Source organism: Prinia subflava, chromosome 4, assembly GCF_021018805.1.
Source record: "Prinia subflava isolate CZ2003 ecotype Zambia chromosome 4, Cam_Psub_1.2, whole genome shotgun sequence".
Classification (NCBI taxonomy): domain Eukaryota; kingdom Metazoa; phylum Chordata; class Aves; order Passeriformes; family Cisticolidae; genus Prinia; species Prinia subflava.
In genome coordinates, this window is record NC_086250.1 from 67,460,361 (window position 1) to 67,478,379 (window position 18,019).

Consider the following 18,019-nt stretch of genomic DNA (forward strand, 5'->3'; position numbering starts at 1 on the left):
GCTAGGGCTTGAGCAAAGCACCTGGTTTGGTTTCTTCACCCTATTTTTGCATACAAGCCTTGCTTTCACTCCCACAGAAGTACGTGTCTTACATATCCCAGTCCTGGGGGCATTTATGAAAACAAAGCATTAGCCCTCCTTTGACATTTTAATTTCTGCACAGTTTCCTTTCCTTGGGCCCAAGAGAAAGGAACTGGAATAAGTGTGAGGCTTTTAACACCAATGTGGAATTTCATGGTGGTTTTGTAGACTCCAGGTGAGAAACTCCTGTTAAGTCTGAATGACAAAAGTCTGTGAAAGCTGAAGTTACAGACCACAAAGCAGTTCCTTCTGGTGCTTCAGCACTGAGCGTGTGGGCAAACAAAAATGTTGAGGAAGCAACTCATCCTCTTCCTCAGAGAAACACCATGCAGAGCCAGGGAGTGTTTTATTCTGTTTATTCTGAACGAGGAATCCACAGGAGACGTTGCCAAGTGATGTCACAGTTGCTGATTTTGTCCCCTAGCAGTGACACCTCACTCAGCAAATGGTACCAACAGGAGACTGAAATGAATGCTAAAGGCCAAGTGGCACCAAGGAAAGCACCAGTAAGAGATGAGGGCTGCAGAATGCTGAGGTGAATCTGTCCAGTTGCTTCAAATGAAATTAATTTATTTCTCTTCCAGCCCCTGTGCAGGCAAACAAGGCATTGACAAGACCACTGGGACACTTGAGATATTTAGTGGGACTTTGATCAAATCACTAGGGTTAGAGGGGGTTTAGGCACTTTAAAAATATCCTGTGATCCAACGGGGCATGAGGTAGGGGCAGGAAAAAGCTCAGTCCAGGAAAAGCTGTTTAAAGGCCCCAGGCCTCCCTACAGCAATGTGCTGTCAGAAAAATGCCTGGATGGAGGCAGCATTTGTCAGGAGCCACCTCTTGGAGGGAGATTTCATCCTGCTTGGTCTGAGACAGGAACAGTAGCTATTTAAAACACCAGAAATAAGGGTAAAAGCTTTTAAATATAGTTGCTCAGCTCTTTAAAACCACTCACAAAATGGTGCCAGATTCATTAATATGTTTCTCAAAGTGTGAGCTACAGGTCTGTAGCCACAAGAGCACTGTAATGTGGATGGTGCTGGGGGACAGGGAGCTCTGAACTTCCAGCATAAACACTCCTGGCTTGCAGGGCCAAAGCCATGGAAGGGTTTATAACTGGAAAGGCAAGGAAAAACTCAGCACATCTGTTTGACATCTATTCCTAAGGGTTCAGAGTGAGTAATTTTGAAGTCAATGGGGAATGCTCTGTGCCTACAACCCTCTCACACCCTTTTTGTCCAAGAGCTGAAGACAGATTGGCATAAAGATATCAGAGTATTAATTTCATAAGTGCTTATGGAATCTACAGTCATTCCCATTCATGATGATTTGTCACCTAATAGTGAGGTCACTTTTGTGTTGTTAGTTGGAAAGAACAGGCATGAATGTGCATTTCACATGCAGTCTTATTCAGTCAGCTAAAAAAAGATCAAAGTTCAGTATCCATGCAGGGCCTGGTGGACACTGGGCAGATGATCTTTTCATCAAAAACTGATTCCCCTACTGGTTCATCACTAAAACCCGAATCCTCTTGGCAGTACAGTATAAATGTGTGTTTCAGGCACAAAAATGCATCCATATGTTGTGAAAAAATCAATTCCAGGTCACTTAAGACTATTGAGAAATTTTGGTTGTTCTTCTCCTCTTGGTAAAAGTGTTTCTCCACCAATCTTCGGACCTTTTTTCTCCTGGAAACACAAACCATGGAGAAAAGAGGTTAAACATGTGGTAGGTGTCTCCCAAACACTTCTCTGGCAGGAATTGTGGTAGTGCTGAAGTACCTGACTAAACATTGACAGACCCTCTAGGGACCTTGACATTCTGAACTCTTACAACCTTGTTCAAAAGCCATTTCCCCATGGTTAAATAAAACAAAGCTTTGAGAACAGAAAGCAAAAAGTGGAAGTCCATATATAGCACAGCCTGCAGGCACCTGTGTGTACTGACAAAATGCAGAGCTGCTTGGCTTTGCTGGGAGCTCGTAAGGGCACAGAACCAAAGAGGGGGACAAAGGTACCACAGGAAGCAGCTGGAGGGCTGAGGTGCTCACAACTGCTGCTCACACTTACCTTTAGCATCCCATCTCGCTCCCACTTGAAGAGGCCACAGTTACTGAAAGATGAAGATGATATGTGAGGATCACTGTGCTGTGTTTGCTACACAGGATGAGGGGATCCTAAAGAAGCCCCACCCCAGCCCATGCTCCTTGGCACAAGGGCTAACTTTCCCCTTTTAGGACATGGTTATGTGACTCACAAATTACTTGTGAAGGGACAGTACCTAAGTCCCAGTCTATTGCATGAGGCTCCTTTCTTACCTGCATGAGGCTCCTTTCTTACCTGCAGGGCTTTTTTGGAAGCCTGTCAAGGGAAATAGCTCTGCTTCCGCAAGGACATTTGAAAAATCTCTTGATGGCATCATGCCAGAGGTAGTTGTGGTTATCCTGCACACAGGTCTCCAGAGGCTTGAAATAGGTGTAATTACACTGTCAGGGAGGAGAGAGAGCATATGAGACCTGTTCTGAGGGCTGGCAACAGCTGAATGTTCAGAGGAAAGCATCCTTGTCCTCTCCCATCCTGAGGAGCCCAGCAGTGGATCACTGCCCTAGGCTTTGTCACTGCTCCTTGGAATGCCATCCTGCCCTTGCCACCACCCTGTGGTCCTGCTCCCAGCACTTCACGGGGCGCCAAATCCCAAAACAGGTAGGGAAGGCAGCAAGAGGGAAAGTTCAGCAGGGGCTGACACTTTGGAAGTGGGAGGTAATGCTTCCCTTCCTCTCAGTACATTTGGGACAGTGATAAAGCTCCACTCCTCTTCATGATGGCAAAGTCCCTGGAAATGCAGATAGAGGATTCCCATCCAGTGGTAATGTTTTCAAGGACTTTGCTTATTTTTTCATATAATATGGGGAGGAGGGTCCTTGTACAAAGCATTTCATGGAAGAAACGAAATTCAGAACAGCAATACCCATGGAACCACTGGCATAAGGGTTGAGCTGAGCTGTTGAGCATAGCACTAAAGCCTTGCCATGTCTCAGCCACTGTGCACAGGCTGCTCCCAGCAACAGGCACGAGGAACAAAACATCAATCCCTGCACTGGACCACAGCCAACAGAGTGACAGATGGGAGTCTGTAGGGTAGCCCAGCACCATTCTGTAGAATCCATGTTCCACTCCCCTTCTGGTACCCTGGCTCGCCTCACTCACCGTTTTACACGTCACAACTCGGCATTTCACCGCTTTAATGTTCCTCATCTTCTCTTCCAGTTCTTCCTTTTTCACCAGTGGCAGAAAGTATTGCTCCTGCAGTTCAGCCTCAGCCTGTAGGGCACGCAAAATGGGTTGTGAGGACACAAAGAGGGGAGAAGTCACTCCGTAAATGGCCTTAGGGTAAATTATTACCAGGCCTGCTTGAAGCAGACTGCAGTCTGGGAGCAGAGGAACACAACATCTCTTTTGCTTCCAGCAATCCATTATTGTGGATTTATATTGCTGTAGTTCACCAGCACTGAAACGAGCCAGGTCTGAAATGCACCAGTGGGAAGGTTTAACAACAGCAGGAAGTACTGAAATGAGCACATAGCCCCCAGGACAGTGCAGAGAGAAGTCAGGTAGGCAGAGGTAATTAATGGAATTGGTTCTTAGCCAAAATATTACTCCCCAGAAGACCTTAAAACAACTATGACTTCATGCCAGTAAGTGTCTAAGACAAGAGCCTTGTGCCATTGGAGGTGCTGTATGCCTGGGAAAGTGCTCAGCAGAGACCCCAGTGTGAGAAACCCAACCCCTCAGCTCTTCAGGGCACCTGATGGCATTTCACAGCTGACACGAGCCACAGATGAAGGTGGCAGCTTGCCTCATATGGCCAAGATGTCAATGAGGGGCAAAATAGGCATGTGGCTCATTTGATTTTAAGGCAGAGGGATTTCTTTGATTATCCATCAATAGAAAACTTCGCAGATTCTTCCAAACACAACAGAAATACTGATGTCAACTGGCAACGTGACCTTAGCCCAGCTATGGCAACAGTGCTGCCTTGCAGGCACTGTGCCCTGTGCCCAGAGACACCCAGCCCTACTCCTCGGGACAATCTGCAGCCTATGAGATGTTTGGGTGCCTGCTTCTTGCTGAAATCATCAGGAATTCAGTCAGCTCCCAGTTCCAAGCCCTCAGTCACGGCTGGATGGAGGCCATACCTCTTTCAGGACATCTGTGTGCTTGGACTTGGCCTTCAGGATTTTCTGGAACTCTTCTGACTCCAGATAGGCCAGCTGCTCACGCCGTTTCTTTTGGGCAGGTTCCAGTTCATCCATTTCTAAGGAGACAAAAAGGTTCAGTCCTACAAAACAAGGCTTTGATGGCTAAACTTGCTCACTGCAGGAGATTTTGGAAGCCTCAGGTCTCTCAGGCAGATGTTCAGGTCAAACAGCAGCCTTTCATAGTTTGGGAACATGAAAACAAGTTCAAACATGGCTTCAGAAAAAAGAAAAGTATTTTTTAAAAATAACATTGCATCTTCTCTCAAAGCACTGTACTAGGAATTTCCACATTACTCCCAGGAGTGCAAGCAGTGTTCCCTCACTGTCTGATGAAGAAACTTTAAAGAGAATTAAACAATTCATCCAGGATCACACAGCAAATCAGCAGGCAAACTCAAGTTCCCACAAAAAATTCAGATACCTTCCCAGGTGGGATTAGTTCTTGGTTTCCCTTGGTGAAGCCAACCTTGCACTGCAGATGCTCAAGTGCCAGAAGAAAGGGAACAGAGATGAGCACGGGGAGCTATCAGACATTACATCTCACACTTTCTCCACAGGGTTAGAGATTTTTTTTAGTCTTTCCAACAAACCCTTGAAGTTCCAAACAGACCTAACTTGGCCTCTTTTTAGCACAGCAATTAAGTCCTTAACCCAGAGCAATTCCTGCTCTGTCAGTAGGACAGAAGCACATTTTTTTCTGTTCTAGAAGCTAACAGTACATACCACTGTCTGCTTCTGCACCTTGTGGCTGAGCAACATTTTTCTCAACTCTTTCAACAATTTCTAGGACATCCTCAACATCAGTCCGTTTCCTCTTGACGCTGTTGGGGTCTGTTTTAGGAAGAATCTGGCCTTTGGCTCGTAATCGTTGGATTGCAGCCAGCTGGAAAACAGAAAAGAGCAGGGAAGTGTTGGTGACACTTCCAGAAGTAGCAGAGGAAGGCTTTTATCTGGAAGAGAGAACATCCACTGGCCTGAGCATGGAGCTGCCTGGAGAGAGGCCCAACAAAATTCCCAGCTCTGACATACACCCAGCCCCTTGTGATTTCCCAAATCATAAAGTCACTTCTCCATGGGTGTAACCAGGCCTGGTGTCTCTGCAGCTGAGCTTTAGCTGCTTCACAAATCAGTGGTTTTTCAGAGAAGCACACCACTTGAGATTTCCACATAAACTGTTAATGATTTGGAATTAATATTAATTAATTTCTTACAAGTATTCCTTCTCATACTCCCAGAATTCTAAGACTTTCTCATTCTAGCTGGAAGAGAAAAGTTTATTTGACAAACAAATGAACATATTTTTGCCAAAAAAAAAAAAGATGCAATCTGTTTTGGCTGGAAAATAAAATTATCCAGACTCATGACACAACACAGCTAAACAGGTAAGTTGCTTACTTACCTGTCAAAGAGAAAACACCTGCAATAAACTGCACTAGCAGTGCCAGAGTTTGGCACTCCAGGGATTTTCAGCACAAATCCCTTGGCTTAAGAGATTGACTGAAGGCAGGATGGCAGCACGGACTTTGGCACTAGCAGCTATCAGGAACCACAGGTATCCTGTGTGCTCGAGTATTGGCCAGTGAGATCCCACAGATGATAAACTCCACTAACACCAGAACTGAGCTGGGCCACAGCTGACCAAAGACTGCTCTTCTACTACAAATTTCCCTTAACCTCCCTAATACTTAAAAGATCCAAGGAGCTGGTACCTTTTTGGCTTCTGCCAAGCTGTCTAGCTTTGGCCTTGGAGGTGGAGACTTGTCAAAGAAGAGGATATCTTCTCCTTCTGAGAAGCCTGTACCTAGCCTGGGCCTTTGAGGAGTTGGCATTTTTGCAGCTTTGGGGAACTCTGCCCCAGGCACTGGGGAATGGAGGGAGGTCTGTCTGGAGGAGGATGGCAGAGCAGGAGTGCTGGCTTTACCTGTGTTCTGGAGAAACCTTGTAAAACAAGAATAATTCATTCCATTAGGGACACAAGTCAGAGATAGAAAGGTTTAAGAAACAAACAGGAGGGGATGCAGACTATGATTTTTTACAATTTGGCCTTTAATTGCTAAAAGAAACACACAGCAATTTTGGACTTCAGGAGAAGTAAACAAGACTGGTAAAGGACTCGCTGGGTCACTGAAATCAAGAGTGACTTGAAAAAGTCACCAGAAGGAGTGAATGACCAGTTGTTTTTAAAGCTAAGCTCAGAGAGAGGCATCACACAAAGCTGAGAAGTAAGAGGTGAGAACACAGCTATCCTTGGGGCTATAGTAACAGAACCCTTCCTGTGAAAGCCAGTGTGTCTTACCGCCTCTGAATCTCTTCAGATCGTTTTTTTCTGGCCTCCAGCAATTTCTGTTTCTGTTGCTTGAGCAGTGCTGAAGCAGAGATAGACTGGAAATTTGCCCCTTGCTTCTTTTCAGCATCTGGGAAAAAAGCATAAACCGAAATAAAAAGCCACTTTGTTCAGAAGGAGGTTGAGTGATTTCAGGGTCTTTCTTCAGGCAAAAGGACAATACCTGTTTTGGTCCAGTGTTTGCAGAGATTTCGTGCTCCAAAAGTTGGCTGTGCCAGCAGTTCCCTGAATTCTTCAGAACACTGCATGGGTCTCTTTGCTGCACCTTAGTGGAAGAGGCAGAAACACAACAGACTTGAAGTGAGGAAGGGAAGCAGGCCTGGCTTTCGAGATGTAAAATTGTCTCAGTTGGAAGAAGCCCTTGAAGGTCACCTGACCACTTCTCAAAAAGCAAGATCAACCTCTACATTGTATTTGGTTGCCCAAGGTCTTGTCATTTGTCACAGACATTTCTATTCCTTCAGCAACTCAATCACTCAGTTCCTCATCAGCCTTGGCTGTCTGTGTTACTCCCACCATTCCCATTTTTAGGATGTTTGTCAGTCCTGAAGCCTCCACACTTTATCCCTTGAGAATTAAGAGCAGCTAAAAGCTGCTATGGACATACCCCATGTTGTCTGAAATGGAGGTGACTGATGGAACTGAAAGATGTAAATAAGACTAAGTGGCATCTAGAACACAGTTTGAATAATCTGTCACCTGCTCTCCAAGGAGCATCAAGAGTGTAATATTAAGTAAATTTACAGAAACAAAACAGAGGCAGAGAAGACTGGTGACATGCCAGGGGCTATGAAAGGAACATGCTTTGACACAAAAGAAAAGTACTAGAAAAAAGGTGAGTTCTCAGGAGGTCCCTGCATTGCAGACCTGACTGATTCATACTTAGTATGCCTTAGAGGGTTTCAAGGTTGACTGAAGTAATTTATTTTAATCAAATAACATAAATCCTCTGGTTCAAAGTTTTTAAAACTTCCAATTCCCATTAATCTGGCAAAGATCTTCTGTCACTGTCCAAAGACAGAACAGGAGACTTAATTTGGGGGCACTGATGAAAAAAAAGATGCACAGAGCCACACAGTTGCTTAGTTACGTTTGCCTTGAATCTGTGCTCTCAAGAGGGAAGAGGAATTTTGACCAACTGAGGAAGCTGCCTGCAAATGACAACTTCTGCAGCAAAGTGACTGCCAGGTTCATTCAGTGACTAGAGGGCCCTGGGACACATCTACACATTGAGCTGGGAACATCTAGAGAGAGAAGAGACTACTTGGGTCATTGGGTACCGATTTTCTGCCTGGTTTCCTGGACAATAGCATCAGATCCTCTCACGACCAGGTTGGAGAGAGTGGTTTGGATCTTCTTTTTTGGCACAGCAGCTGCTGCACTAGAAAGAGGAAACAAATCCAGAATATCAGAATTTTCCCATGCTTAGAGCAAGGACAGAAGCCTGACTACTAGCCCAGTGCTACAACAAAACTCCAGCCACCCCAAAGGGCCATCTGTCTGTTTTTTGGAAGGATGTGAATCTAAATCAAAATTCTAGCATAATGTTTAGGATCTCCCATTTCTCCCTTTGTTGAGATACGTATTTCCTATGCATTACAGGAAAACTAAACATAGATCAAAGCTTTGTTTTGCTCACAGGTCATTCCAGGGGTGGAAAGGAGGTTGGAATTGCTTCATTACTGTGGAGTCACACCAGGTATCAGAGGGCAGTGGTAAGGGAATAAAAGCTGTGTCCAAGCACAGGGCTGGATCCAGCTGTGCCTCATCTTTCCACAGCTGTCTTCATGGGATTTGGATAAAGGACCTGGCCCCTAGGAGATGCATACTGATCTTGGTCAGTCCTGTTACCTCATTAACCCAGAGTGACACTGCATTGCTTCAGCCAAGGAAGACAGGAGGAAATACAGAAAACACTGACTCTGGGATTAAATGAGTAAGCCATAAGAAAAATACAGTTACAATCTCAGAGACTCAAATGCTTGGGATCTCATGATCTCAAAGTCCATTAGTCTACTGAAACACAAAGCTGCCTGGCTTCACACCGGTGTTAATGTAGAGGCAAAAACAACTCTTGCCACATCTTAGTACCAACTCAGAATTTTCCTGTTGAACAGCAGCTCTGTTGTGGCTGGTTGGATTATGCCAAACGTGGGGCTTTATTTCTATTTGGTGATTGTAATTAAGGCAAAGGCATTCTCTAAATTAATAGAATTGTGTCCCTTAGATATAGCTTCAAGCTCTCTTGTACATGTGGGGGAAATTCTGTTCAAAAGCAAGGGAAATAAATGGTTTATCTTACACTGAGGCTGCATATGCTGCTGAAGAGACTCCTCCATAGTAAAACCCATCCTGACACAGCCTCTCTTTCAAAGTGGGATTTTTCCGACCAACTTTTTTGGGAATGCGGCCACCAGAAAAGGTGGACTGCAGATCTGCCCTCTTTGAGCTCAGCTTCTTGTACTGGGATTGTATGTGATACTGACAAAATTCACAGTCATTCTGAAAAGAAACAGGAGAAGCCTGTTACAGAACACCAGCAGTTACAATTTCCTTAATTCCTCTCACCCACATGCATCCTTGTATGGCTAAGATGAAGTAACATCTCTGCATCTCTACTGTGGTACTCCAGCATTTGATCAACTACACAAAATTATGTCCACACTCGAGTGATGAGAAACAAAGCTAAAATTGCCTATATTAGTCACTGGAAACAACCCTATGCATCAAGGAATTTTAAGGCCATTCCTTGGAGTCAACTCATATCCCCCCCAGGACCTCTTGCCCAGATTCTGTATTCTTGACTGCTCAGTTTTAGGTACTGTATGCACTCCTCCTCCTGGAGTGGCTCTGCAATCAGTCTTGACTGGTTACAAGTACCTTCTCTGTTTGTCTTCTTCCCACTTCCCAGCTCCTCTCCAGTTCTTCATTCTTTCATTTTTTCTCCTCCTTCTGATACCCTACTATCTACAACCCTTCTGACTCAGACAAGGTTCCTTTCAGGTATCACAGCATCTCCATTGCCATGAAGTAATAATCCACAAATCCTATAAACTAGTACAAGTCAGTAATGTCCCAAAAGAAGGATCTCAACACTTTTTTCTCTCAACTCCAGTGCCCCACATTCAGGTGTAAGTATCCTAACAGCTTGCAGGTACACTGGACAGGGAGCTCATTGGGTTAAAATAATTAAAAAATAGCTATTCCCCCCAAAAATCTCGTGTTGTTTTTCCCTGGATGAGTTTTCTAGTGCAGTGCATGGAAGCTTACACTGGAGCAAAGGAGAGTGAAAGGGTGTGGCATCATGGGTCAAGACCATCTCCTTTCACTGCAGCACCAGCCTTGCATTTAGGGAAATCCCCTGCAGTGACAGCACAGAAACAGCTCCTCTGGGTTTCATTTCCCACTTTCTCCACCCAGTTTAGTTAGTTGCAAGTCAAGATCCAGAAACAAGTAAAAAAAATCAGAGTATCAGTACAAAATCAGCAGCCAGATTTTCACCAGCAGCTTAGGAATGCCCTTACTGCTGAGATACAGACCAGGTTCACAATCTGTGCGCAAGGATCACCATTCTTCTTTCTGGCTTTGCAGGTGCCCATATCCAGAGCTTCTCCCATGAGGAGGATCTTCTGGGGATGGTCAACGGACAGACACACCTGGACAGAAATCAGAACACTCTGGATAGGTCTCCTTCCAGATGTCACTGGTTTATCTCTGATCTGCTTCAGTACCTCTGATACTAACAACACAGTCTTAAAATGCAGGCCTAGCTTAAGAAAGCCAAGTGTCCTACTCAAATTGAGAAATGGCTCAGTTAAAAAGGAAAAAGTGATTTTATTTCTCACAAAGAGCTGAAAGACATTTGAGTTCTATGCTCAGAGCATCAGGACACCAAAAAAATGCCTAAGGCAGTTTAAATTGTGCTGTAAATGGTCCTGTACAGCTGCTTGGCTCTGATACCATCATGACCCCCACATCCAGCAGGGGATGGGAGGCAGAGCCGTACCAGGGCTCTCTGCCCTTCTCCAAATGTCTTGGGCCAACCAAAACTCATCCTCTGCAAAAAGAGTGTCTGCTTCACACAACCAGATACAGCAGGGACTGTGTCAGTAGCCAAGGGACAATTTCAGAAGTCAGTTTTAATGTACTAATAAATGTGAACATTTTAGCTAAGAAAAGCCATTCTTGACAGCTAAAGGCAGCCTCCTATTAAATCTAGTGTGCCTGTCTGCTCACCAATGGGACTATCTACTGCCTATTCATGCTAATTTAAGCAATTATATGGCTAAAAGACAATTAATGAGATCCTTCATTTTTCTATTTGGAGAATTTAAAATGCAGAGCACTACATGATCAGCTACTAGACTGAAATTCCACTTGACACAAGTAACTGGAAACAGGTTCCATGCCAGTGCAATTAAAAATATATTAATTTATTAGCAAAATGAAGCCATCTTAAATGTTCTGCATGCTCTGCATTTATAAATAATCGATTAAATAAGTGAACTACTATGTATCAACCAACACATATTTACATAATACATTGTTCATTTAATAAATCAAATATTGCTGCTTCTCTGTTGTGATTTTTGAACCAGAAATATTTTGTAATTATATCTCATGCTCGAATTAGAAGAGAGAAATGTGGTTCTCCACCTTTTTCAGCTTTGAGAGATCTCTAGGCTGAAACAGGTGTTGCACTGAAGTAGCTGAATAAACTGAAATGAAAACACACTCCCTATATTTGTGGAAGAGCCAGCTGCTACTGAAAGCAGATTAAAAACTGGAATAAACTCTAGGTTTAAATGCTTAATAGGACTTCTTGAAGGTCAGTCTTCCAGGAGGCAAGGAGCAGATACACACCATGCAACTATATGAATGCAATTCAAGCTGTTGGGCAGACTGCTGCAATTTCAATCTGAAGATGTGTTATAAAACTAAATCTCAGCCAAATATGAAAAGGTTCAGCTATAGGTTTTTATCTACAGCTGAATGAAAAATCCTCTCACCTCATCTGAGCCTTCTTTAGGTTTCATAGGGTTGGCATTGAGCAGGCCAATGACTGTGCCTTGGTCGGTCTTCCAGTGCTCCTTGTGGACTTCCCCAAAGAGGAAGAGCGAGATGCACTCACTGAGGTCCCGCAGGTCGTTCAGCCGCCAGATACTGAAGGTCCTGCCCTGGAACAGACACGGCCTTTCCTTTCAGCTTTGCTGCAGACACACTGACTGCACCCCCTCTGCCTGCTGCTTCTAAAGAGCTATTCTCACTTTCTCCCACAGAAAGGGAGGCAGATTTAGAAAAGCTCAAGTTGTAATCTCAGTAGAGCTTAGATACAGTATCTCCAGCCACCCATGTTGCCAGTTCTGGGGTTCTTAAAGGCCAAAAATAATTCTGCTACCACCAAGTTTTCTGATACCAAAGCTAGGCAGCACACTTGTTTGTTGAATAAAGAGGTTTTTACTGCACTGAACACACAAAACCACAGCATATTCAGATCTGTTTCATCAATGACTTTCTATAGCACACACATAATGCTGGATGAAACTAGACAAGCCAAGATCTATCTTCTCAATACAGAAGTTTTCCACTAACTGCATGAAGTTGGCTGATTAAGTTGAAGCTCTAGGAAAGTTTCTCAGGAAAGACCACCAGCATTTCACTTAAACTGAGCAAGGAATACAGTGAAGTTACTTACATTATTTGTGCTCTGAGGAGTGACCTTCCTCACTATGACTCCAAACGTTACCCAGTCTATTTCCTCCAGATTTTCAGTAGCAAGTTTGTTCTTCAGCTGAGACAGTCGGATGAGTTTCCTGTTAGCCATTTTCCTGTCCATTTCGGCTGAAGACACCCGGGGTTTTCTAGATCCAGTAAAAGCAGGTAAAAGACAACACATCCATTGGCACAAATGGACAATCAAAACCAACCAGCACTTTACTGGGGAGACTACATCTTGCTGCAAAACACCTCTCTGCCTTACTTCACCCTGAGGTCACTTGAAATAAAACCCCCCAATATCAGAAAGCTACTGACGACACTGGTTTTTGTCCAAATAGCTGCATTACAACTCAGCCCCAAGCCTGCATTAACTCTGCTCATTTCAGACTAACCAAGAATGGCTGACTGAGCTAGGAATACAGCTTGGGTATTCTGGTGAGGACACTGTGAGGATTCAGAGTCCTCTTGTGGCCACACTGAGTATAGGGATGGTGAGTGGCTCCCGAGGCTTCTGTGTGCAGCAAAAACTGGCTCAGCTGGAGCTCAGCTGGCCTTTGCACATGCCCACTGCCTCCCTGCTCCACCATTGAGGATATCCCAGGGAAGGCAGTGCTAATGAAATTCGAGCTTTTCTGCTAGAAAAGAGCAGAGGCAAAAGCAGAAACATGGTACTAAGCCGAAAGTCAATGTTACATGATTACTGATCAACCAGCCAGTGCTGTGGCTTTGGGTTACATCCCTTGATGACAAGTGACTAATCTGACATGGTTAAACCACGTATATACATTGTGTTTTCTTTGCCTTCACTGGAGGGGTTGTCCCCACACAGGGCTCGGGGCTGGGCTGCTGACCTCAATCTCAGTCCTGAGAAGGTTTCCACAGACACAGGCTGTGTGGCTGCACTGGAGCACGCAGGCACATGAGAAGTCTTCTCTCTGATCACCTTACTGGATGTGCTCCCTGCAGCGGGCTTGGGAGGCTGGAACGCCAGGCTGAGGACTTGCCGGGGAGGAGGGATCTTGTTCTCTTTAGCAGAAGAAAAAAGGCACAGGTCCCATTACAAAGAATACAATAATTAACTGTAATAAGCTCTCTGGCACTGTGACCAGACCACTCCTGGTGCACTGGGTAGAAGTACAACACTGTCCTGGATGTGTCCACACTGATGGGAACTGTAAGCTTTCAAAAGAAGCTCAGTGTGTTTAGTAAAAGATAGATTGAGAATGGTACCTGCTGAGGATGCGTTTGATTTCTGCATTCCTCGCTTGGCTGGTGGTAAAGGATTGCCCAGCTGTGCTGAGAAGCATGGTGACTCTTGCAGCTTCTGAACTTTCCTTTCCTTTAAGGGTGGACAGGGAGATTTACCTGGCCAAGGGAACAAAAAATTATGAGACCTTGGGATCTGGATTCAGACTCTAAGAACTGCTCCAAATTGTGTAATTTCTGAATAACAAGCCCAAGCCAGTGCCCCACATGGAAACATTTCAGAAATGCAACAGCTGAAAAAACCCCTTTCCCATGACAACTTTAAGGCTTTGGATGTCACTGCAACCTCAAAGCTGTGGAAAGTAGGAACATGTCCTGTTTTGCAATCTTTCCATGACGTTTCATTACTACATCCAACACAGTACAGCAATAAACACAGCTTTATCTACTGGGTGTACCAATATCTGCCAGTAAGAAGGGACACCTCCAGAAGGGTCTGGAGCACTTAGTCATGAAAGCTGTCTAATGTAGAATTAATCCATGATGCAGACACCAAAACTGATTTAATCTGTACCTGTAAGAAACAACCCATGTGGGAATACACCAGACCACCATTCCTCCTTGCTACTTAGTGCCCACTTCAGGATTTTTTCAAGTCCTGCCTATAAACTCACATTGGTAAGCCAATGAATCATAAACCCATTTAATTAATTTCATTACCAGAGGTTTTTTTCTCCGGGTCTGAACTGGACTGCTGCCCAAGAGCAGTCTTCTGCAACTGCTCCTGTAATGTCTTCATCTGTTCTTGCAACTTTCTCAGCTCAGCTAGGAAAGAAAGGAGAAGAAAAAGGATAATAATGAAGACAGAAGGAAGTCATTGCAAACGGGGATTTATGAGATCCCTGGAAGTCTGGCAGTTTTACTGCATCATGGAAACTTAGAAAATGAAGATTTGACTCACAATGCAGATTTACTTGATTCTACACAGCTCATAGTGAAGGCAAACTTTTCCATACAGCCTGAACCTGGGTCCTCTCATTAAAATATTTTATTTAATTGTGGTATGTTCTTTCCCATGTTGAATAAAACTTTCCTACTCGCCATAAGACAATTAAAATGGCTGATGACTGCACTCCTTAGCATAAAGAAGTTCTTCCTTATATAATCAAATACACAGCCTGGACACAGGATGGCTGTGGCCAGCTCTGCTTCCACAATGACTTCCACACTGGTGGGGCAGAACCTCCTGTCAGTAAGCCCTGAGGGGGAAGGGACTGGTGAAAGATGCCATGATGATATCTGATGCCCTGAAGACAGGCAACGCTGCTCTTCATGAGACAAGGTACAGGTACACAGGCAACCTTCCCTATGCTGCTCAGCACAGCTGTGAGTCTCCCTGGCTTACTTAAGTCCTCTTTCTTTTGGGAAAACAGTTTTGGTAAGTTTGGCCACTGGACACTGAAAACTGAACTTAAAAACTTTCACAAGACTTTTCAGTATTTCCTTTCCAGCCTTCATCTAGAAGAGGCAGGCCATACCTCCTGCCCATTAGCACTCTAGAGACAGAATATATCAAACATAACAGATCAAAGATGCTGTTGCAGAAACCTTGCAGTTCTTCATTGGTTTTCTCCTTCGCCTGACTGGGAGCTGAAGCAGGGACAGCTTTCTCTGCCTCCTCCTCCTGCAGCAGGTCATCCACATCTCCAAACAGCGTAGCCAAGTTCTCCTTCTGCTCATCAGTCATGCTGTCCTCAGCATCAACCTCCTCGGTGTAGGATGCATCATCCTCTGCATCAAAGAGCTCATCGTATTCATCTGGTTCTCCGCCCTCATCCTCTGGAGCATCTTCCTCCTCAGGAGAATTCCTCTCCTCAGTTGCTTCGTTTTCTTCCAGGAGGGAAGCCAGCAGATCCAAGTCATCATCAGCTAAGGCAAAAATTATTTTCAGAGTTATTTTTGTCTAGTTAAAGAAAAGCTGCTAAAGAATAAAACATCCAAGACTCCTTGATTACAAGCTAATGACATCTGAAACTAGATCAGAGCAGCAAGTGGCATTTAAAAAAAAATACACTTCAGGTTTAGCTAAAGGCATCTAGAGCAGATTCTGGTTGTGAGGCCAGATGGAAATGTAGTTGCAGATAGCCTCAGCTTGTGGCACAGGCTGGCAAGTCAGCAGAAAACTTGCCAGCTACTCAGCACTGGCTTTTCCTCCTGTGCAATTCCTTGAACAGCAGCTGCTGTCACACAGAAAAGCCTGGAACCCGTAAACATGTAGCCAACAGAGACACTCGTGGCTTTTGCCAGTGGAAGGGGAAGAGGGAGATGTAAGGCAGGCAACAAGGCATACCCTCAGGTATGGTTTGCTCACAGAAAAGCAATAGGGACAAAGGGACAAAAATGGAGAAGAGATAAGTACAGAGAGAAGAATGGGACAGACAGAGCAGAAATTAAAATCAAGCAAATCAAGAAAGTGATTTAGCCTTTGCTGCTGAGGGAAACACCAAACCAGGGAAGGCACAGAGCAGCCTCACAGGAGAGTGGCAAGAAGAAAAGAAAGAGGCAACCTCAAAGGACTCAGCAAATAAACTCAGTGGAATGTAAATTCCTTTGCTAAAAGCCTTACCAGGTTTTCTGAACACTTGAACTTATTAACTAAAAAGCTGATAAGAAGAGAAGTTTCCCACTGAAAGGAAGAGAATTTTCTCCCTTACCGTCCATAGTTTCACTAGGATTTCTTCAAGAGCCCCTCAAGGCAAAATAATCTGTTATGGGGAGAACAAAGGTGATACTGTTAAAGTACATATACCTCATCTAGAAATAAATATTGCGTTCAGGCTCCTTATCTGACAACTTGCAATCCACCAGCTTGGTTTCGTTTACAGCCGCAGATGAGGACTCCACTAAATTTAAAACCCTCACATACATTTTCTACATCAAAAGTCCAACCCATGCTGAACCTGCTGCAGCATAAGGACACTACTTTTATAAAAAGGCCCATTACAGACACAGAATTTAGGAAATGCCTACTATGTTCTCATAGTAATAACCATTTCCACCTCACCTGATTACACTGAGTACACCATAATTACAACTAGCATTTAACTAGTTATTAAAGCTATTATTCTAAATAGTTATATCTAACTAGTTATATCTATCTAGACGTTATTCTCAAAATGTAGATTCTGCTTTTCTCACAGCTTCTCCATTTCATGGAGAAGCGTCCGTGAAAAAAAATCAGCACGGACGGACATGAATGGGCCAGGGAAACTTGGATAAGAAAGATCGGATATCCACTGAGACTAAATGAGTCACAAACCCAAACTCTAACTGTGCTTACAGATCTTCCTGCTGCAGAATCTTTTGTTTCGCCCATAAACCTCCTCTTTTGATAGTTTTCTCATGCTCCAGAATATTCATTTTCAGCAACATTGCATAACTCGCATGAGCAGAGAAGGCCAGTGACCATCGCGGACCCCGCGCTTTTTCCCTCCCGGTTCCCCTCTCCGCTCGGCCGCCTCCCCCACCCAGCAGAACCCCGACCTCCTCCGGGCCTCCTTCCCCCGCGACTCCCCGACCCTCGGGCCAGGCTCCATGCCCCGGGATCGCTCTGTGTGCCCCGGGATGGCTCCCTGCTCCCCTCACATACCCCGTTCCCCGCTCTCCTCACGCTCCCCGCTCCCCTCACGCACCCCGCACCCTGTTCCCCGTTCCCGCTCCCCTCACGCTCCCCGCTCCCCGCTCCCCGCTCTCCTCACGCTCCCCGCTCCCCTCACGCACCCCGTACCCTGTTCCCCGTTCCCGCTCCCCGCTCCCCTCACGCTCCCCGCTCCCCTCAGGCACCCCGCACCCTGTTCCCCGTTCCCGCTCCCCTCACGCTCCCCGCTCCCCGCTCCCCTCACGCTCCCCGTACCCTGTTCCCCGTTCCCGCTCTCCTCACGCTCCCTGCTCACCGCCGCGCGCGCTGCCACTACCCGCCAGAATTCAGACCGGCTCCGCCCCTTCCCGCGCATGCGCGCACGCGCCATCTTTAGTGCTGGCAGCCGCGGCGCTGCCCGGCGCCACCTTGGCTATGGGCGGGCGAAGGGGAAGGAGCGGGTACCCTCTGAGGGGGGGCGATGGCGGCCTGGAGATCACCGGATCGATGGGATTGGAGAAGTTCTATATAGTCCAACCTGTCAACTAGGTCATGGCACTGAGTGCCACGTCCGGACTTCCCATAAACATCTGCAGGGACGGTCACTCCACCGTCTCTCTGCGCAGCTCGTTCCAGTGTGGAATCACCCTCTGTGTGAAGAAATTCCTCCCCCTGTCCAACTTAAACCTCCCCTGGTGCAGCTTGAGGCCGTGTCTTCTCATCCTTTTGCTGGTTGCCCGGGAGAGGACGCCTGCCTGGCTACATACACTCTCCTGTC

General features: G+C 45.5%; 1 protein-coding gene across 1 annotated transcript; it reads right to left on the reverse strand.

Moving 5' to 3' along the window:
• Positions 1-446: 446 nt before the first annotated feature.
• On the reverse strand, positions 447-17,607 carry MCM10 (minichromosome maintenance 10 replication initiation factor). Its single transcript, XM_063394947.1, has 20 exons — positions 17,558-17,607; positions 16,319-16,369; positions 15,213-15,533; positions 14,325-14,429; positions 13,629-13,763; positions 13,250-13,424; positions 12,376-12,541; positions 11,690-11,857; positions 10,220-10,336; positions 8,983-9,182; positions 7,961-8,061; positions 6,844-6,945; positions 6,633-6,750; positions 6,046-6,274; positions 5,060-5,219; positions 4,274-4,392; positions 3,285-3,398; positions 2,418-2,563; positions 2,148-2,190; positions 447-1,766 (listed from the first exon to the last, which is right to left on the reverse strand). Exons 2-20 carry the CDS (start codon positions 16,323-16,325, stop codon positions 1,683-1,685), a joined length of 2,610 nt encoding a protein of 869 aa, XP_063251017.1. The 5' UTR covers positions 16,326-16,369; positions 17,558-17,607; the 3' UTR covers positions 447-1,682.
• Between the last annotated feature and the right edge of the window lie 412 nt (positions 17,608-18,019).